Source organism: Poecile atricapillus, chromosome 12 (assembly GCF_030490865.1).
Source record: "Poecile atricapillus isolate bPoeAtr1 chromosome 12, bPoeAtr1.hap1, whole genome shotgun sequence".
Taxonomy (NCBI): domain Eukaryota; kingdom Metazoa; phylum Chordata; class Aves; order Passeriformes; family Paridae; genus Poecile; species Poecile atricapillus.
In genome coordinates this window covers 9,960,785-9,983,594 of record NC_081260.1, presented here as the reverse complement: position 1 = coordinate 9,983,594, position 22,810 = coordinate 9,960,785, and the positions used below count along the sequence as shown (strand labels likewise).

At 37.7% G+C, this 22,810-nt stretch overlaps 1 protein-coding gene across 5 annotated transcripts in view; it reads right to left on the bottom strand.

The window, feature by feature from the left end:
• TENM1 (teneurin transmembrane protein 1) overlaps positions 1-22,810 on the bottom strand; it is a 234,956-nt gene that overhangs the window by 151,431 nt on the left and 60,715 nt on the right. For 3 of the 5 annotated variants that reach the window (XM_058847819.1, XM_058847822.1, XM_058847820.1), the window contains exons 4-6: positions 18,190-18,223; positions 16,093-16,103; positions 2,183-2,420 (exon numbers count right to left, since the gene is read on the bottom strand). In XM_058847819.1, coding sequence (XP_058703802.1) covers positions 2,183-2,420; positions 16,093-16,103; positions 18,190-18,223 — 283 coding nt within the window. The remainder of the gene's footprint in view (positions 1-2,182; positions 2,421-16,092; positions 16,104-18,189; positions 18,224-22,810) is intronic. The other 2 variants (XM_058847817.1, XM_058847818.1) reach the window with 1 other exon arrangement.

Here is a 22,810-nt window from a genome sequence, read left to right as displayed (position 1 = left end):
GCAACTAAACCTTAATGGAGAAGGAAAGCAAGGGAATCCATATACTAGGCCAAAATGCCAGTTCAATAATAGCAGAATTGTTCCCTGGTAAAGGAAGGAAAAACAAGCTGCAAGCCCTTCATTTTCTCTAAGGCTGTGCTGTACACTGCAGACTTCTAGGAAGTGGTGATGACAAATATTTTTTAGTACAATGTTCCCTTGCTATAGCGCTTGTCTGCTCACGAACTGCAGATACAGCCTGGCAAACAGACTCACAGATTCTCCTTATGGATTATCCAGTCTTCCAGCCAGCTTCATGAAAGGCTGCTGGGAGTGACCAGTGGGGGCATGAAATCAGCTGAAACAACCACTGAAGGGTCAGAAATGGAAAATTTCCAGCCTCTGTGAATGACTACCCAAAGGATGTTTTCCAGTCTGAATTCCTAATTCACTGCACAGCCCCTTATATAATTACAGTTATAGCTATATATCTCTGTATTTGTCTTGTATTAGAAGCTTCAAATTTGCAAAAAATAATAAGAAACAAAAAAATTTAAACTGAACTCAAAAGAAAAATAAATTGCAAAGTATTTCCCCCAATGAAGTGTGATGGAAATGCAGTGAACATGAATGCAGAGAGCCTGAAGAAGATCTGACTGTTAATTGAAGAGAACCAAAAGTTCACAGGACAGAACACCCAGAGACCACCTTTCCTGCAGCAGAAAGTATAGGCAGATATATAAGCTTGTTACACCAGAAACAGCAGAGGTTTATCTTTCTAAAGACTGTGTAAGCAGAAGCTTCTAGCTCTAGAAAGATCAGCTGAACTAAAATGTTGTTTATGTTCACTTCTGCAGAAAACTTTCCATCCTCCTTGATTCTTTTTGAGATTTGTCCATAACGTAAATAAGGAAAGTTTTATTTCAGAATGAATTGGCATGTTCTTCAACCCAAACTTAACAGCAGAACTAAAACTTGACACTTCTGATAAGCAGCAGAGAAGTGTTTAAAGATATATATTAAGATTAATTTTTAAAATAAAATAAAATCAACCTTGTTAAAAAAGAACAAAATATAGGTTTCAGTGATTAATTGTGATGACTAGGCCTTGGACATATGCATTAAAGAAAACCCCAAACTGTTTTCTGTGCATATACATTTCTGTGTGTGATACCTTATATTTTCTGGATCCAATTGGTGGATGTCAGAAATTTATCTGTTTCACCAAACATGACGTTCACAAACTCTTGCACTTTACATGCTTAAAAATGGCAAAACCAAAAGTAAACCCTAGTTAAAACCTCCTAGTGCTCTGTTGACAATGAAGAAGAAAACGACTGAAAACCACGACCTTGTTTTAAAAATCAAGTCAGCAAACACAGCTAGTTGAAAGTCATCAAATTAGCTAATACTTATGAGGAACAGGTGGGGGAAAAAAAAAAAAAAAAAAAGCTTATTTTAGCCAAAAAATCAGAGGAGATTGTGCAGACCTTGGGGTACTGAAAAGTAAGTTGCCTGAATACAGAATGTGTTTGCTCTCAATTGTTTTTTGGAGTACCTCCCTCCCCCAGCTCCCAGAGGTGAGTCTTGCCATGCCCAATACCTGTATCATTTCTCCACTGCCAAATGATTATCAAATTATATTATTTGGCTATATATGCAATAAAGTATTTAAATACATACTGAGAAACATACTATTTTAGTATTATTTCTGGTCTTTTCTTATCCACAGGAAAGCTACAGCCTGACTAGATGATCTCCAAAGGTCCCTTCAAACCCCAATCATTCCTGACTCTGTGTGACTCCAGAAGTGCCAAAGTACACTGATTAAACCAAACTTCTATTTGCTGGTTACAAAATGGTCCTGGGAGAATATGGGAGGGCAAGACAAACACACAAGCACTAATCCTGACTGCACATGATCATAAAATGCCACTGTAACCTACACACATTAAAAGAATCACTATCTTCCAAAACTTTGCATAACATGCTTTTTTTTGAATATTATTGACCTAGACGAATCAAGCAAATAAGGACTCATGTGGCTACTTGAGATGGCCTCAAAGCAGAATACATTGGCATGTCCTAAATGGCAGACTTGTAATTACCCATGACCAGCTTGTGTCAATGTCAGGCCTCCTCCCCACTGTGTTTCTTTTTCCCTCGACATCTGAGATCCTCTGCGCACACCCTTGGTCCATACCTGGTTTCCAGGGGTATGTTGCTGTTCAAGACCCAGCTGTTATGAAGATGCACCGAATCTTGTGTGCTGGTGGGGGGCACGGGAGCAGGGCTGGGCTGGCTGCGCGTGGTCATGGATCTCCTCTGCAAGGAGTCGGCCGAGGGAGGCGGCTTCCTGGCACAGGTGCAGGCGTGCGGTGGGGGAGGCGGCGGCGGCAGCGGCCTGAAGGTGAACTGGTTATGTGGGCTACCAGGCATATCTGAAACAGCAAGGAAAAGACAACCAAACACACGGAGGATTATTATTTTAGAAAGATCAAGACTGTTTTTAGATGTTGTTTTGTAGTTCAGTTATGTTCATCTTAATTAAAAAAGGAAAGGGGAGACTAAAGTCTTAAACTGGAGTAGGACAGATTCACAGGAGATATTGGGAAGTAAATCTTTGTTGTAAGGGTGGTGAGGCACTGGACAGGCTGCCCAGAGAAGCTGTGGCTGACTCATGCCTGCAAGAGTTCAAGGCCAGGTTGGACAGGGCTTGGAGCAACCTGGTCTAGTGGAAGGTGTTCCTGCCCACAACATGGGCTTGAAACTGGTCCCTTCCAACTCAAACCATTCTGTGATCCTGTGATACAACTGTTACTGCGAATAAAGTATTGTGCTTCATAATGTTCTTTACCCTGTTTCCTGTAAATGTGGCTGCAATATTTGAAATAATTTAAAATATAACAGTCTATTGAAACAGAAACTATTAGATACAGACACACCCTAAAGCACTGTAATTCAACAACAACAGCAAAACAAATAAAGCAAAAACAACAAAAAAATATAGTGGTATAACATTCACTTAATTTGTCACAATTTTGCATGGATGAAAGTAAAGAACATATAAATTGACACTGAATGGCAGCACAGATACCAACTGATTTCACCAGCTATAATTCTCATTTAAAACGTCCATGAAAGAAATAGTATAAAAATTAGTCTTGCACTTCAGTTTGAGAAAAAATGACTGAGTAAGTCCTACCCCCTAACAAACACATTTCATAAAACAGTGCTAATACACTTCTGGAGTCTGTTATTGCATTTGTTAAATGAGAGCTGAGAAAACGTCTCTGAAGCACGAATCAAGACATCCAGAGAAAAGGTTTTTATGGCAGCTAAAGGCAGATGAGCTGGCAGGGAGCTCACAGTCACTGAACCAGTCTGAGAAGGAGATGCTTGTGTCATCTGATGTCAATCTGATGTCAATGATGCCTGTGGTGGGTACCCAAGACCCTGTTACCTGTGCTGCCACTGCCCTATGGGACCCTCAGGCTGCCCCTCAGGACCCCAAAGAGATGTTGTACCTGCACAGGGTCCTTTCCTGTGCTAACAAATGCTGCCACTTGGCTCAAGGTGGCTCAGCCTGAGCAACTGAGCTTCAATCTTCCTGCAAAGGACAATGAAGACACAAACATGATGCAATGGTACTTTCAAGGAACAATAAAACCTTGCTTTCTCTACTTCTCCAAAGTCTCCAAAGAATCTCAGTACAGCCAGATACACAGCTGTGGGTAATAGCAAACATGTTGTAAAAAAGATAGTGGTAAAAACTGCTGCCAGACTGAGTGATCTGGGAACTTGTTAACCACAAACTCCTCCAGCTACTTCACCTTAGTGTCTAACACAGCTGTATCCCATTTCTGTACTCACCCTCACTTTCCCTTTTTACCTTAGCACATGTCCATTTAAATTTGCAGAAATCCAGCTGGAGTGAATCGCTGATGACCCTGCAAAAATTCCCTGCAAGGAACTGTTGCCATCCATTTACAACACATACTTTCTTCACATTATGAGATGACATGTCTTCAAGGTGAAAGACAGAAGTGTATTCCCTCCTTTCATGGAATGGCTTGTGGAAAAAAAGCACCTTTTTCTCTGTGACAGTCCTAATTTACCCCAGCTGGAGAAACAAGGTTGTTTAGTGCTCCACATAAGCTTTTCAATGCTGTGGTAAGCAAAGCTGTCACAGATTTGGCCCAAGCTTAATCCTTTTAATTTCATTGATCTTTTATCAAGGCAGCATTCTTACAGTTGCACTAAGGTTTATGCTGTAATATTTGTTTGCATACACCAGAAAAGCATTTCTAAGCATATTACAAAACTGGAGACCTCAGTAAATTAAATCACTGGAGTCAACAATCCAGGGCTCCAAAATAATCTGCTAAGGCACTTTCATATAATAATTAATCTAGGTAAATCCTGTATCTCGCTATTTTAGAACTGAAAGCTACCCAAATTTTGCACATAATATTTGATGTCCAGCATCCTTATGTGTTTGATCAATGACATTTCCTTGTTTAAGGTATCAATCTCAAATCCAATCCACAGAAAATTTGCATGATTATTATACAACCTATAATTTGCATGACAAGCCATTTCAATGGCTGAGCCACTATCCTGTTATAAAAATGCTGATTTTTAACAGGACACACAGTTAGACTCTACAAGGTACATCAAGAGCAGTAAATGCCAAGGTGACTGCTCCTCTAGGTATTTGGGAAAAAACCTGTATAATCTGTTTTGTGCAGATTGTCGGCTGGAGACAGAAACCGTGACTCAAGTCCTCTTGATCACCAGAATAAACAGGCCTTATTATTGTTTGGAACTTACTTATTTAGTCAATTCAAAACACCCAGGCTTAGACAGGTCATTGTCTGGGATCGATCTCCACCCAGATCTCTGGCCAGTGGTGTGCTTGCAACTAAGCTTGAACGGGGTTGGCTGAGGGTCCCGTGTAACTTATCCAGGGACTTGTTCTGGCATGAACTAGGCCAGCCAAATTGGATTTGTGTTATGGCCAGATTTACCTTGTCCAGTGCAGATCAGCTGTACTGTGACAATACTGTGACATAATCTATATGGCAACACATCATTTAGTTCCCTTCTTCCCCTTTAATCTATCCTATCCCGTCAATGGCACACAGTTGTCTGACAGAGTTTAGTTTGTTCCATGCAAGGGACTGGTTCTGCCTCTGGAACACAAAGTCTCTCTGGCTCGTAGGGTACCTTATATCTCCCTGTGCAATTTATCACCATATATCAATACATCAGATTTCCTGGGGGGATTCCTTTTTAATTATCACACTTGTCACCCTCTCATCTAGCTATTGGCATCACAGAAAGCCTTACACTGGAGCCTGATTATTTTGGTGATTTAGAAGTCTTCCTCATCACACCCTTGTTTCAGTGAAGCACTGCAAACTCATTAGGCTTAGAATCAGCCTGAGTTTCCAATTAGTTTTTACAGACTTTCTAATTTGGCAAAGTTGTTTCTATTTCGCTTGAAACTAAGTCTGTATCTCATTATTTTTATGAGACAAAAAATATTGCTTGGGATATAAAGCAGCATTAAATCTAGTATGTACACTTAGGATTCTTCAGGACTCTAAATAAACAGCACACTATATAAAATAACTTGCTGAAAAATCATTTTAATACCTGAAAGGGGATATTATGCAAGATGTCTAAAGCCAACAAGCTTCCAAAATGCATGAGACCGATACAGGAATTGTCTTACCTAATGCTATCTATAATAACTGCTGTTTTTATTTTTAATGGCTGCTAATAATGTTCATATTTTTTAATTCTTGTACATTAAAACATTTATACAATACACAAATAGAGATTTATTTGTTTTCATTGTCTTCATGGTGTGATAGAAATTTTCATTCATCTAAAAATGTTGCTATATAACAATATTTCAGCTCAAACTTTACACTTGGAATAATTTGCTTCAAATCAGATTTCCACCTAAGGAGTAACCAAGCCAGAAATTATTCTCTTGGTCTTCATCACTGCCCTTCTCATCTGCATTTAGCTCATTTTTTTACAGACAAAAGAGACTGTTTAGAAAATTTCTAAATTCTTTCCCCTGAGGAGTAATTTTTTTAAAATAAATTTTATTAATTTTTCTTCTTTCAGCAGAGCACATCTAGAACTGTGAAGTTTCCTGAAAAGATCCAGACAACAATTCTGGTGATTTCTTTTACTCCAACTTGCACATTCCCCATCCACTTCACAAACTCTACTCAAACTTCCTTCTAACCTGTTTTTTTAAATTTTTTAACACAATAAGTGTTAATTTGAGCTCTTCTGCTCTTGAGGAACTCTTTGAGGCACTTAGCAAACTTCATGCACTCACACCAAGAGAAACTGCAGTAGAGATGGCAGTTGGAAACAAGAAAATCTCGCCTTGAAATTCTGCTAGCTTGATGGAGTTCTACTTTCTCTCTTTCCTTTGAAATTTGAAGGAAGCAGTTATTTTTCTCTCCTGAATGTTTCTTCTTCTTTGGTTCTGGCTTGTTCTTTTGGATGGTCCACAAATAACACTGAACACATGCTGTTCCATGGTAATTGTTGTAATGGAGCTTGGTATTCCACACTTACACAGCACAGATCTCAACAGCTCCTCTTCAGCTCCTGAGTTCTGATACTACTGCTTTTCCTTTCAGGATATGAAATAATTCAGATCTTGCTTTTTTAATAGGCTTCTGCTTTTCAGACAGTGGAAAGTCAGTTAACTCAGGACTTTCCCTGGCTCTACCATGGTGATTGAGTGCTGCTGTTTTGTTCAAAAGGAATTAGATGGACAGATCAGAACGATGGACAAGAGCAGCATTAATACAAACTCATTTTCCTTAAGAGTCAGGCTAAAATGCCTTTGTAATCATAAGCATGTAGCCAAATTGCTTTACAGACTGGCAAAAATGAAATAAACAGCTTAATCAACTAGCTAACACATAATTTAAAGTTAGTTTTGAAAATTAGCCGAGCCTTGGCAGAACTATTTTCCTAACAGTTCTGAAATATACTTTACTATACTCTTTGGATCCATATAAAAGACAGGGTAATTGAACTGTTTTATCATTTACTGACAAGGCTACAATAGCCTGTATTGTTATTAGGTGAAGTATATCAGAGAGAATATACTAAAACGTAATGAACCATAAAAGGTTTGCATCTAACCTGTAGTGCTTTTGAAGTATTTTAATTTTTTCAGTTCCTGAATTTATTATTTCTTGGTATGTCCGGATATATATATTTTTTTTAATTTACTTGATGTGTCTCAGTAGAGTGTGAATTAGCTAGCAATCCATTATTTACTGAATGAAATAGCAACATATGTTCAGGGACTTTAATTCAGTTTATTTAAAAGTTCTGTGGGTATATTACTGCTCATTTACAAACCACTCCGTGATTATTTTTAAAGCATGCTTAGAATTGTAGAATGGTTTGGGCTGGGAGGGATTTTAAAGATCATCTAATTTCAACCCCCTGTTGTGGGCAGGGACACCTTCCACTTTCCCAGGTTGCTCCAAGCCCCTTCCAGACTGGCCCTGGACCCTTTCAGGGATGGGGCAGCCACAGCTTCTCTGGGCACCCTGTGCCAGGGCCTCCCTACCCTCATGGGGAAGAACTTCCAATATCTGATGTAAGACAGTCTCTGTCAGTTTAAATCCATTCCTTCTATCACTGCATGCCCTTATCAAAAGCATGAGCCCTCCCATGCTCTTATAACCCCTTTATGTACTGGAAAGATCTGTAAGGCCTCTGTATTCAGCACAGGGGCAGTAAGGACCGCTTATGATGGCAGCACTTCCTTTTCTTAATGTTTTTATATTAAAAGCTAAACTTGTCCTATAAGACCTAAGTAACTATATTTTATAAACACTCATACTGGATCTTATTCTAGGAGACTTTACAAAAATGTAATTACCTGGTTTTGAACACCAGAGGAAAAAGGAATGATGGGACCATCACCAGCAGATCTTTCTATAAAACACTCCAGTTTTTACAGAAGTGTATGTTTTGTATTTCTTTAATTCTGATTAATACAGTCTCTTGTAGTATAGCACCAAACTTGGCTAAAATTCCTTACGGAGCTTTAGGCAAGTTTATGGTTCCTTAGGTAGACTAACACGAGCCTGGGATTTTCCCATACTTTAATTTACACTTTTGATCCATTTCTAACAAACAAATTAATGTATAACTTGTCTACTAGAGAATCTTCACAAGTCAAATAGTATAAGGGGACTCTATTACCTTCATGTGATATCAAGTATTAATTAAAGGAATTTTCATCAGCAAGACTCCTGCATTTGCCAGTAATTATCACTGCACATCAGGATCGTAACACTTCTGAGCTCCATTTCTGGTAAAACTTCCATTAGTGGCATGACAAAAGTGAAAAAAATACTTAAGATCTCAGTGTTTTCAAAAATAAATTTTAAGTGTCTTGAAAGGGTCTCTGCAGACAACTATTTCTTGACTCAGGTGTAGAAAGACGTGGGAGAATTTTATCAGGCCAAAGAATGGAGGTTAGAACTCATTAGAGAAGGAAAGGCAGTGTTTTTTCTCTAGGTAACTATCACAAGACCACCTCTTCCAACTTTCTGGGTAGGATGCATTTAATAATAGTCTGTCTTTCAGGGCTCAAAAAATTCTGGCATCTGTTGTCTTTGTACTGTATACTTGTCAGTTTTACTTTGCACAAATCTTGAAATAAGGCTGATATACCCTTTTTTAAAAAGTGTGTGTGGGGGAGTGTTTCTGCTTTTTCTGATGACAGAAATGTTAATATACTCAAACCAAAAGAAGGGCTTCTGGGCCCAAAGCTAGTTCTTTTTTCTCTGCAGCTGTATCAGCTGGTGCATTGAAAGACATTACCTTTCCTGACAAACTTTGCCTCACTTTAGAGGCACTTATATCTGTAGAGCATTAGAGCTACAACAGCACTACTCCTCCTTAATTAACTCCATCACTCAGTGTTTTAACTTGGGAGCCTGATTGCTCAAGTAGAATAATTTTGGTCATAAACACTGCACTATAAAATGTCCCTCTCTGTTGTAGTTTGTAACCTGAAACGAGTTTTAGGTTATAATGCTGTGTACTGAAGGTGAAATGCAAGGTTTAAATGTTATCATGCAGAAGCACCTGACAATACAAACATGCTGATGTGTGTTCATATAAAATTGACATTGCCAGAGGGGAATGAAGAGCAACAGTTCCTGAAGTGCTTTTATTTTACTGAACTGCCTGAATTATAGCTTTGTTCTATGGTACTTCTTCACATAGCTGTTAACTACTAATGTGCTCTATGTATAATATTTATGTGAAAAACATTCTATTTATGTGAAATGCTCACATTTATGTCAATTAATATGAAAAATTTGCAATGAAACTACTACTCACTCCCTTCCTCTCCTTCGTTGCAGGTGGTACATCTGTCAGATTTTAATACCCATCCAGCTGAGACAGGATTCTCTTAAATCACTACAGTCTGTGCCAACACAAGACAGGCCCCTTGGTGGCTGAGTCAGAGAGGTCAAGGACAAAATGTGAAGGGAGAAGAAAAGCAGCACTCCAGTTCTGATGGAGTCTGAGGGAACAGCCTAAACAATCAGCTCAGGCTTCCAGTGGTTTGTTTAGCAGATCAAGCAGCTGCTGGTACAATTAACATCACACAGCATTCAAAGCACACAGTGAAGACTGGCAGCTCCCAGCCAGCTTAAAGGTGATATTTTCAGGAGAAATTGTAATTCCTGCCATTACTTAAAAGTGGTAGGTTCAGTCAATATCACGAGCTGTAACTTCTATCAGTGGGAACTCACAGGGGATAGTACAATCACTATTCTAAAACTCTGAACAAAGTGGGAGAAATTATAGCTTACAGAGTAAGCCTATCATCTAGGTTTGCAAAAGACAGGCACTTACAAGTAGCCTGGCAGCAAATATTTGATGACCTTAGAGGTGAACAGATTTTGATTAAAGAGCAGTTTATGATTGGTAAAATAGGCTGCAAGCTGTCATGGCTGTAAAAATTAATGTTTCCACAGTTATTGATGGTTCTTGGCAGTGATAAATATTCAAGTTTTGGCCCTTGTCTTATTAAATTCATTAGCTGAGAGGGCTTTCTGAAAGGGATCTATGGGTAATGGAATTAGCAACTATAAATCATATTGAAATACACCATGTATTCAGCCCAATAGGTCAGTGGAAATAAAATGAATATGGATATATTAAACCACTGTCTTGGGTTGCAATGCAAGATGTAAACAAAAGTATGTGTTCTATTACCATCTGTTAAAACTAGGTGTGGCAGTGTTCTTTATCTCTTCCACAACCCTCCTTCCCTCCAGAGAGATATCTTCTGTTAATGGCCATTGAGTCTCACTGCAGGACTGATAAAATGACATCATCCCATTGGGAGATGCTCCACCCAGGGGGAGGAGCCAAGCATTCCTGCCTGGATATAATCCCAGCCTTGGAACACCACAGGCAGCCTTTCTCCACTGGATTCCCAGAGGGAACAGGACCCATCTACACCACTGGACCTTCAGAGGAAAACTGCACCCTTCTACAGGATCATTGCTTCAACAGAACCAGGTCTGTCACTCCAGGAGGGCTGCAGCCACCCTTTAACAGAACTGCTACTAACACCTTGCCCACTAGACTGTCAGTTGTATTCTGACTGTCAGTGGGTTTTTTGTACTACTGCATTTTTATTTTAATTTTCCTAGTAAAGAACTGTTATTCCTATTTCACTATCTTTGCCTGAGAGCCCCTTGATTTCAAGATTATAATAATTTGGAGGAGTCATGGGGGGTGGTTTACATTTTTTTTCCATTTCAAGGGAAGTTTCTACCTTCCTTGACAGACACCTGTCTTTTCAAGCCAAGACAACCACTCTCTCACCACTCTGCCTGCCTCTTACCTGCTTCATCTGTGTTCCTGTTAGTTTGCAATATTTTCAGGAAAAAAAGACTGCTGGAGACCATGCCCTGTTACAGACCTAAGTAACATAAAGCCCAGCAGCATCTGAGCTTGATGCCCCGTGAGGGCTGAGGGGAAGACCTCCCTTTTAGTACTTGCCTCCTTTGGGTTGGGGACAGTGACATGAGTCCTACCAGTTCACCAAAGTACAGAATCTTCTTCAACTTAAAGCCCAGCCATGAGAGACATCAGTTTGTTAATTTATATCTTGGCAAACATAGAGTATTCTGTGGCTCTACAGAAAGATAAGCCCTAAGTCATGGTTAAACCTGCCAGTTACATCAGGACCCAAACTTCAATCTTGATGGGCCCTGAGATTACTGGGGGCAAGATCCCAAGCGTGTCTTGTAGCCAACTAGACTGAGACAGAGCTGATGCTTTGTTAGCAGCACTGTAGACTTACTCTACGTTTAATTCAAGGTGGAAGCACCTTAACTTCTCACTTCAAGGATGAACCATACTTCAGTTTCTCCCACCTAGCTACATAAAGGCTTTTCTCAGGATAACTCTGGATTATCCTGTCAAAACCAGACATCCAGAATGTCTCCTGACATGATTTTGCAGTGCATAATTAGAAATCCTATATCTATTTTTATGATCAATATCATGTACAGATGTAGAAAATGGAAGCTCCCCTGGATCATTTGGGACTTGACTCTACCCACATCTATTTACTTCATTTTTAAGACAAACCTTTTAGAAAGATACTAATTAGGGAACATCAAGAGAAGTACAGACTAGAGCCTATATTTATAATATTCTGAATAATATGTTCGTAGCTTAAACAACTATATAGTTTTATTCAATAAAACTGCATTCCATATGCTTTATTATGGATTTCACCTTGACATTAAATTGTTTGATATGAGTATCTTTACATATATTTACAGTGACTGTTATATAATTATAGGGAGTATAAAAAAAAATGAAAATCATTCACCTATGGTTATATAGTAACCTGTGGAGGGTTAGAAACATCTGTAAAATGTCTCCATAATAGGTAAACATACATAGAATATAACTGTGGCTTTATATGCACATCATCCTCAAATTTGTCAAAATTTGGTAGTGGGCACCACAGCAGTGCTGGGGGCTGTCTAAATGGCTGTGCTCTACAGGAGCAGTGAAGTAGAAGACAGCTTGCTCAAAGTTAGCAGCTGAGGTCAAACATCCCTTCCCCTACAAAGTTTAACCAGAATTCACAGGGTGGCATCTTATTATAAATCTGTATCCCCTGTACTGGCTCTGTAGAAATTAATTCTGGCATATTGCCTGAGATTTAGTTTTAAAGAGATTCCTCTTTCTCTGTAGACTGTGTAGCATAGCAGATGCTACAATGTCCTGCTTCTTGTTTGGGATATCAGAGAGAAATCTTTATAAAGAACCAGGCTATCAGCCAGGAAAATGAAGGGCTTTTGGTGAAACCAGTAATGCTTTTATCTGTCTCTTCCTGAATAGCTGCACCTACATTCAAATTTGTAATGGGAATTAGGAATATGATCATCTACCCTTCCTCATTCAAAAAGAGATTTCCACTTCATTATAGTGAAATTTAGTTTTAACTACAGTTAATAAGTTGACAAGCAGCAAGCACATGTGCTTAGCACTGGTCAAGAAATATCACTGACAACATTAAAACAAATAAAATCCAAGTACATTTGTCCTTTTCTATCTTTTCATCAGAGCAGTCTGACCTATAAACCGATTTTCAAATAAAACATAAATTATGGTAGGATAGATTTTTCTCAGCAACCTTATTAATTCGTAGTTGGCCAAGGTAGAGAGCTCACAGGAAACCAGAGACTGTTTCCTTCAACTTCACTTACATTCTAGTTCACAAACTTTACTGGACAAATTTCCTAGAGAAAAGTTCTTTAAGATAAATAATAATTTCAAAACATATATTGTCGTTTTGAAGTTTTGCTTTAGAAGAGAAACAAATTTTTAAATGGACATAAATTTCAAATTATCTTTTAATTATCTATTTAAAGAGCAAAATATTGTTTTTAAAAAGGGAAACAAAGTTTTTTAAAAGGAAGAAGAATGATAACCTTAACTGTAAGATAGTTAGCATCAATTTTTTCTTAGTAACCCTTAGAATTACAAGGGACCGTTTAAGGAGGCTGCATGTAATTGTCAGATAGCATAACAGGTGGCTATTTGTTGCTCATCAAATGATTTTACATGGTATCTAAGTTACACTATATTAGTTTAAGAATATACCTCAGTGAAGAATTAGCTGATTGACTACTCCTGCCTTTTATCCCTGGAGGAAATTTACAAGTTCTTGTCCCTCTCAATGAACAAATAAAACAAATATTTCTACAAAAAGATCTATACCTGCATTGATGTTTGCTAACATTTTATTTAGGTATGCTGACACTTCTCCTATAGTCCTGAGCTGGCTGGAAGGAGAGACAATGGAACACGTGTAACTGATGGTAAACAGGAAATCCATTATTTTTCAAAGAAAAGCCAAAATTCTGTAGGGAAAGACAAAACAACCACACAGAAACAGGTAATGTAATGCCTGGAAATGAATATAACACAAGGCCACAGCTTTCAAATCAGTCTCTCTAAAGCATATTTGGACACTTAGAAGCAAGTAGGTGCATCTTCTGATATGTTTCAACCTTCCCACTAAACTGGGGACTATGCCCTGATTCCACAGAACTATTTAACACTTTTAACTTCATGCTGGTGTCTATTGTTAGGAGCCCTGCACTCTCTTAACCATCTGCAACCATCTTCTAAGCAGAGCACCAATAAGGCCACTGTTGCAGAAGCAGATTCAGCTGGTTAACTTCATCCTGGTAGGTTCAACAAGCTTCTCCTGCTAGTCTGGCTCAGCTTACAAAAGAATTCAAGTGCAATTCAAAATTAATAAAGGTTACATTATTTTACAGCATCAGTAGGCTGTAAAAGTTCTTTCTGACTGTATCCTCAGTTCACCTCACAAGACATTTCTGTGTTTCACTCAAAGATTATCTATATACAGTTATTTAAACTCATTGTAAATAAGACACACATTTTTGAATATTACTAGAAATTACATCTATAAAATACTGAATAAAACCTTCAAAACAAATGCATAAAGAAGTATCAAGGGAAAAATACTTTTTCATATGAATCTACTCAACAAAGTATTTTAATGAGCGCAGATCTATTAAAAGAATTCTCAGGATACTGTAATTATTATTCATTTTCTAGAATTGTTTCACCATGAAGCTTTATGCTGCTATGGGGACTTTAATGTTTATGTTTTGTGACGGCTGCGTTGACTATTAAAAAGCAATTTGGCTGACATTTTAAGTCTTTTGTTGCCAGTTTTAATTGGATTGTTCACCAAGCATCAACTCCCCCATTAACTGCAAAAATTACAGGCCGACGTCAGCTTATAGTAATGACTGTTAAATGATTTTATGCTTTCAGTATGCCAGCTTCATATGGATGCATGCATGATTAGTTTCATATCAAGACCTGTAATTAAATTATTGAAACCTCAACAAAAGAAAACATCAAATGGGACGACATCCTTAATAAAGACTCCATGATTTACCAAAACACTCATTCGAAATTAAAAAAAAAAATAAAAATTTGAGTTCGAACTGTGCAAGAGTTGGTGCTAAGGCAAAAACTTCTCTCACCTTTTCCTAGAGAAGAAATTTCCCTTTAACTGATTCAAAGTCTGAGAGCTTGATGCAATAAGTACTTGCACATCATTCTGAAACCTAACTCCAAATTATTCAGAACTCATTATTAGCTATTTTTGTTTACTTTCCAGACTAGGTGAAGTTGTAATAATAATAATAATAATAATAATAATAATAATAATAATAAATTATACCTCAAGTGAAACTTACAGTACTTACAACCAAGGAAAAACAAGCCCACTAACTTCTCAGGAATTCAGGTTCTTAACAGAAAACAGATTATTAGTCTTTGTTCAGCTCTAAATCTTATGCCAAACTCCTACGTGTTTCAGAACTTCAAATGGAGAAAAAATGGCTTTTAGAAGAAAACTGTTTGAAAGTGTGAAATATCCATGAAAATAAAGCCAGAACAAAGACTCACAAAGCAGGACCAGCACTGCACAAGCAGTGAGTGCTTCCTCATACTGCTCAGAGAATTTCACACCTGATGGTTTTGGCCACCTGACAAGGCTGGAAACTTTCTGTAGGCAGCTCAGCATTTGAATTTTGAAAAGAATTTGGTATTTCACACATTTTTATACCTATGAAGTCCATGGAAAAAAAATTACTGACCAAGCGCTTTCAGTGTCTTATTAACAACAGTGCACATCTGCACTAGAAAATTTGGGATATAGTGCCTCTTTAAACTGAGGCCATATATTTACGGATTCCGATTAATTTTACACCTCCAAGGTCAAACATCAGACTTTATTGTGTTACACAGTTAGTATTCAGGCAAATTTCAGCAATTTATAGCAGCTCCAAAGAACTAAGGTTAATCTGTTTCAGGCTTGACTTTTATAGACTATAGTCACCTACTAGAAAATACTAACCTACTGGAAAGTCAATAGGTTTTTAAGGCTGCTTCATTTTTATGTACAAAAAGCTGTATGCCTCACAGAATCATTAATTTTCCTTTTATTGCCAGAATGATGGCTTAAAACCTGTTGTGACAAAACACCTGAACAGAGGGCTTTATTTGGAAGATTTAGGGGTAAATTTAGCGCCCATCTCTTCTTCTGGTTACAACAGCATGATATGTGATTAACCCCATTGATTTCAATTATGTTATTCTGTCTTGGTTTGCTAGATGTAACTACAGAAGAAAACAGCCCAACTTTGAGAGGGAGTATCTACTTTTAATATGTTTAGAAACAGAAAATTTGCCACTTCAAAATATCAGCTGTGCAATACTGTACGGTTCTGTTCCAGGAACAGGGTTATTGTATTTGTAATTTAGAAAGGAATGAAGTACTGAACCAGTAAAATACAGGTTGGCACAAACATACTTCAATTTGTAAAATAAGAAGGTCCAGCAGAGGAATGCAAATGGACCATACATCAGCAGATGAAAACTCACTTTGGCAAAGGCAAGGTACCTCAAATTGCTGAGATCTAAATTAACTCCAAGTCCTGAGAAAATGGCCCTGAGTATGCCTGCAAACAGCTCAATGAAAACTTCTTTTCTGTGTACAGATTTAGTAAAAGAATGTAGCAGCATGGCAAATAAAGCAAAATGGACAGAAAGTAAAAAGGCAAGTAGTGTTAAATCCTCACACACACATCTTGTAGAGTAATTTGTTCTTTCTTGACACTTGTTTTTCATAAAAAATCTGGTGAAAATATAAGGGATTTTACAAACAGATGAGTAGATTAGCGATGTTACACTAAACAGATTATGTCATCTAAAGAGAAGCAAAATGTTAATGATAGAGAAACATCATCATGAACTTACATACACAGCTATTTACACTCACAATAAAAGCACAGTGCATCACTAAATGAAACTGTTGGGACAGAAATTTAAAATGGATAATAAGGAATACTCTGGAATGGGTTTGTTTGTTTTTAACAACAAATACAACCTAGAAACTTGTTGCTACTAATTGTCACTTAGAGGAGAGGCAAATATTTTATATATAGAATTTTATATAGATAATTATTCATCCACATAGAGTAAGCATGTATACACACAAATCTCAGTGTATATAACTTTAAACCCTGCATATAAAAGACAGGTATATGCGTGTAGGTATGTAACATATATCTATACATTTTACACACACACAAAGTCTCCACTGAATTTCCATCCAGTGGAAAGAACAGAAGTTAGGCTGATATTTCCTTTTATTTACAAAACTAAATTTTTGCAATCTTGAAGGATTTAATTTTAGAACATTATTAGAATAGCATGGAGCAAAACACTGACTGCATCCTGCTCCAGCCAGAGAACCTCATCCAAATTCCAGCCATTGGTAAATTTCTTCCTATGTGATCAGGTTATCGCTAGTTTCATCAGAAGACATTTAGGGAAAATAAGAGGAGAGTGTAATTTACTCAGCCAACTGGTGAAACAAGTTTAGGGCAATCCCTTCTGATGGCTGAAAAGAAATGAATGAATCTGCCTTGAAGTCATGTACCATCAGTAATGCTGAAGTTAAAAGCTAAAGAAGAAATAGTTCATTTACAGATCTCAGAGGGAGCTGGGTATTGACATTTGAACAGCAATTTGAAACTTAACACATGATTTACTGTCCAAAACAGAATAGCCTCCTTCTAATCCTCACACTTATGTTTCAATTCTAATTTTGATGCCTCCTTGCATCAAAAAAACTCTTTTGAAATACACGACTGTTAGAAATAACCTCATACAGATTTTGTGAGCAGTACAAATGGGACTCCTGCTCTTCAATCTGAATGATGCAATAACCAAGTAACAAAGCACCCTCTGACAAACTCATAGCACTGAGGAACAGAATAATCAAGGAAGCAAGGACAGAATGAATAGTTCTGTTCATTGCACTGTGCTTTATCCACCTGCCTTCCCTTACTATGGAATATCCAGACTGAATGCAAATAAAGCAAACGTACCAGGGAAGTGGAAGAAACAGCTGGGAATAATATGTCCAATAGTTACCTTTTACCAAAGAGGGTGGACAAAATGGATGAAGATCTGTAGGCAGTTTCAGCTTATAAAATTTCAAAATTATCTTTTAGAAGTAATTATTAGAGCTGAGTTGCAGCATTCAGCTGAAACTGAGCTTTTCAGAATTTCACATTAAGTAGAAATGAGGAAAGAAAGAAAAAATCATACACATCAAAAAGGAGAGGGCTGCTAAAACATAGCTTTCCTCCTCCTCCTTCACTTGCTCTTTTACAATCTTATATTGAAGAAAAAGCAACACACCATATATCAAAATGAAGCATACCCTACTGCAGAAAAAAATACATGGCTGAAAAATGTTTGAGTAACATGTCAGTGAATTGGTTCCAGCTGAAAAAAGAAGAACTGAGTATAAAGACATAATCTAAACCAGCTGTATGGTAGTTCACAGTCCAAATTCAGATGAGAATTTTGCCTAATGTAAGAGAGAACATCAGATGGCTGCAGAGACACTTCCAGGCTCGTTTGCAGCCTGCAGTGATCTCGAAAACTCTAATTCTGTCCTGTTGATTAGACAGGAAAAAAGAGGGAAGGGAAGGATCTGTCACCAGCTCAGTTCTGCAGTGCATGTGCCAGCACCCAGATTCGCTCTGCGAGCTGCAAAGCACCGGCACTAGTCCCAAAGAGCCAGTGCAGAAAGAACATCTGCTGAGCTAAAATTCATCTCATGTGAGTATCTTTCACATCAATAGCACAATATGATTATTTTGCTACATCATCTGTATTAAAAGCACTGCTGCACACACGTGACAGCATAGCTAATGCAAAATGTTTACTTCATGTCATTTAGTACAAACTAAATGACAGAAACTGTAGTTGACATTTATGGTATTGATCAAGCTCCAACATTAATACAAAGTAAAATGGTTAGGGAAGTTTTTCATCTACTGATTAGTGATTCATTCCCTTCCAGATAATCCTTCCCTTCCAGAGGATCCCTGAGGATGACAATACTGTCTGTGTTTGCGTTCATCTTCATTGTGAAGCATTTGTTTAATTTCACATGCTGTAAAGGCAGTGCTAAAATTATCATGATTTAACTATACAAAACAAAACATGTCATCCAGCTTTCAAAATTACTCTATTTACCTACAGAAAACCCCTTCCAATCCCACAGCAACAGCAAAGACCCCCATGTCTCCTAATAAAAGCTGCCACATAGGCATTAGCCAAAGACAAAGCTCCTCTATTAGATTATATTATTAAAAGAATCACTGAATGGCTGCTGTTAAAGCGAATGACGTCCACACTATCAATGAATATGCAAAATCATCTGGAAAATTTCAAGAATGGATTTTTTGAGTTATAATAAAATTCTGAACCTGGAATGCCACAGATTCCAGAGGAGGACTGCAGGAAGTTACTACTGGAAGTGTACAGAAAGCACAAGCGGTCCTTATGTGTAACAAAAATTGGTGGCAAGCTCCTATCTTTAAAGTCAGTGATGTTCCCCACCCAAAAGCAGGAATGGAAAAGCATAAATGGAGTGAGACACTGTCTAATTTTCCTTTTACATAAGCCAGATGAATGCAAGGGAACTGCCATGTGCACTCTCTTGATGGGCATGGTAGCACATTCCTTCTCTCTCACAGTCTCTGCTGATGCTTCCACTGGTGCAATGAAGCCCTTTATTTTCTGTCCCAAGTTCTTACTGTCAAGCAAAACTGAGCAATGAATGGGGATCCAGTTCAGCTGAGAGCAGTATTTGATTTAATATTCCTATAACACTTTGAACATAAAAATGCACTACAGAAGTGCTAAGTCTTATTAAGCTTGGCAATAGTGAATGTAGGGTGACAAGTTTCCTGAGACTTGACAGTGCGGCTCACCAGACTCCAATGCATACAGGCACAACCAGGCAGCGCAGAGAACACTTAAGGGTAGAAAGCAGAGGAAACACGACTCCTCATAAATCTGAAAAGCCAATCTTTACAGCTTTCATCTGAGCATGGGAGGCTCAGCTTTGATTATTTATATGCAGTGAAGTAGCTTGCAAGAGATTAGAAAGAGTGAGGAAGGGAGAAGACTAATTGTGTACCAGGTATGAGGGTATCATTAGCAACCCTCCTCCTCACCATTATCTGGCTTTCCAGGTGAGTATGTTGACAACTGCCTTTCCTGTGTTAGTCTCCTGCTCTGACGACGAGCTTCCCCTCCAGACAGAGATCTCTTTTCTGGGGAAATGTCACTGGCATTGACACATTTCCTGAAATGTTTGTGTTTCAGCACACATTCAAAGAAATGGGATTTTACATTTTAAAGCTTTACCACTGAGGTACGGGCAACACTTAGAACCAAGGCAGAAGTCAGGGAGGCAGGTTTCTCTGTCATAGACTGCACTCTGAAATCAGGGAGCTGTTCTGATGATGCTCAAGGGCTCTTATGCAGCACTGGGCTGGCGCCTGGGGCAGTGCGTCTGCCCCGACCAGTGTCACCAGCACTTTGGTCATTTATTTCTTTACCTACCAAGCCAGGTAGCCTAAATACAGCCAACAGGGGCTTCTTGTTGATTGCAGTAGGAAATAAATAAAACGTTGTGCATAACTTCAGTCCATTTGAATAACTAATTTACCTTTTTTTTTAATCTACAAGAGAAAGACTGCATGGATTCTGAATGTATGCACATACCCCTGATGCTATATAAACAGTCTAATTCTACTCTATAGCCAAATAAAATACAAGATACCTGCCTCTTTGTGAAGCAGTACTTCTCATCTCACACAGGAGAAAGATAAGAGACAGCATGGAAAGCAAAAAGGACAGCACTTTATACCTTTGTTTGAAAATCTTCAATAGACAGCATTTTTTAAAAGAAAATAAAATACTAAATGAGTTCTATTCAAATGCAGCATGAAAGAAAACGGTGCCTAGTCCAGGCTGGGCACAGTGACCTGCCCTAGTTCACTTGAACAAAGGCATAAAAGCAAATGATAAATTTTCATTTTGTTACACAGTATTTCATTAGGGAGCTAATTAAACAAGCTCTACTCAAACACAGAATATAAACAATATTATACTGGAAGTAGAGCATTTCTCAGAAGATATTAGCTGATAGCACTAACATAAATGATTTAAATTTTTTTTCTTTTCTCAACAGTTAGGAACAAAAAGCTTTTTTTACCCATTACCTCATCCCAAGTAGTTTTGCAAATCAAGCCCATGTTCGCATTCATGCTGTCACTGATAATGGATCTTGTGTCAAATAAGAAGAGAGTAAAGGACCTGATAATAAGTGCAATTATAAAACATCAAAAATGGTAGATCAAAGTGGATTTCCTCTATTCCACTGTGTACAGTCACTTCAGAGCTTTTCAGTGTTCTTGTCATGCGGTCCTGACAGGATGTATTAATTTTCTCTATTATCCTAGCAACAAGTATGGCACACTTCAGAAAGCAGCTGACAAATGCAGTTCCTCATTATTACTCTGTCTTACTTTTATTCATTTTGTTTATAAAAACACTTTTAAAATCCCCTTCTCCTGAGATTCTCAGGCATGATGATGGCCATCAAATGGCTGATAACCTTGTTAGGGACAAGGTCTCAAACCTTCCAAGTACCGACACTCTTCAAAAAATGACTGAAATCTACAGCCTCCAAAAATTTCAATTCCACTGAGCTCATGTTAGATGAGCTTGAAAATTTTACCTAAATATTGTTGTTTAAATTCCTCTTGGAAGACTATAATAATTTTCTGCATATTTACTAAATTCTGCATGGGAATTTATGGTACAGATTGGAAATTTAACATACAAAATACCTCTGGAAAAAGAAAAAATTGCTCATGAGTTAAGCAAACTAGCTCAGCTTCATCTTTCCTGCCTCAGCCTTACAGGTATCATGACTCAACTCTTGGTATGGCTGCTCAGGTTTATCACTTCAACAATAGACAGAAGCTTCTGAAATGAAACCTGCATGACAAGTAAATAGTTCTACAGTACTTTCCCACAAGAAGAAATTAGGAAAGAGGCTCTGAGCTGGTGGTCTCTTCAATAAACTCTGCTTACGCTTCTCAACATTCAGGCTTGCAGGCATGTTTGCTTTTGAGCTGATCACAAAATGTTGCAGCTGGTATTGCTAATATACAAAGGAGCACGGACTCCAAAACTAAGAAACACTAAGAAAGCCGAACACGAATCAAGAAATTGCACAACATAAACAAGTGCATGCAAAATTAAGCAGTATATTGTCATATAAAATTGCATATTCTTGCTGAAGCAAGTAAACCATGACAATTTCCACTAAGTGGGAAGATAATATTCACACAAAACCCTAAACACAATTATATCTGACATTCAGAATTTCATAGGATGAAATCTACTCAAAGCATGCTTGCTAATGTGATGTGCCATGTTCAAAAAGTATACATTGTTATTCTGAATTTAGAGTATACTTGACTAGTATTGACTTTCGTGACTAGTTTGAAAAATTAATCTAAATTCATTAATTCAATTGACTATGACATGGACCTACACAGTTGGAAATAAACTGAGGAACTACACCATGCTGCCATCACAAAGAATATCTGTCTTAAATATTAGTATAAAAGCGGATGCAGCAGTTTCAAATCCTATCATAAGAATATTATGGCAATGATGCGTAGAAGTGATTTACATCTTCATTATTTCTAGGCTGCAAGAATCACTATTGCAAGTACTTTACAGAATCATTTGCTAACATTTAAGCAAGTTATGATTAATGTAATTTGAGCAGAATACATATTGGACAGATAGATTATAGCCCTGCTGACACTGTATATACAATAATTAGTGCTGTGACAACAGCTAATTATTTATAATTTTAAAGCTTAAAGATTTTATCCATAAATATTGTGTTTGAAGTTAATAGATCAGTTCTTTCCACAGCCAAAACAAGGTGACAGAAATTATGCATTAAATAAATGAACGTTTTCTTATCAATATTTAAAATGAATGGAATGCCAATAAATAGCATCTCTAGACATTTAAACACTGCTGCAAAGTATTACTGCCAAAATTAGTATATAAAGCACCCACATCTCATCCCACTTGCTGTGCTGTGCAACACAATGAAACTTATCGAAAGACAATTGAAAACATAAAAACTACCTCCTTAAAATTCAAGTGATCTAAGATATCAGTATGAAACACTGCTCCAGCTGTAGAAAAGACCATCTGTCTGTGTAAGAACTGGAGTGAAAAAACAGATTCTCAGCTGGAAACC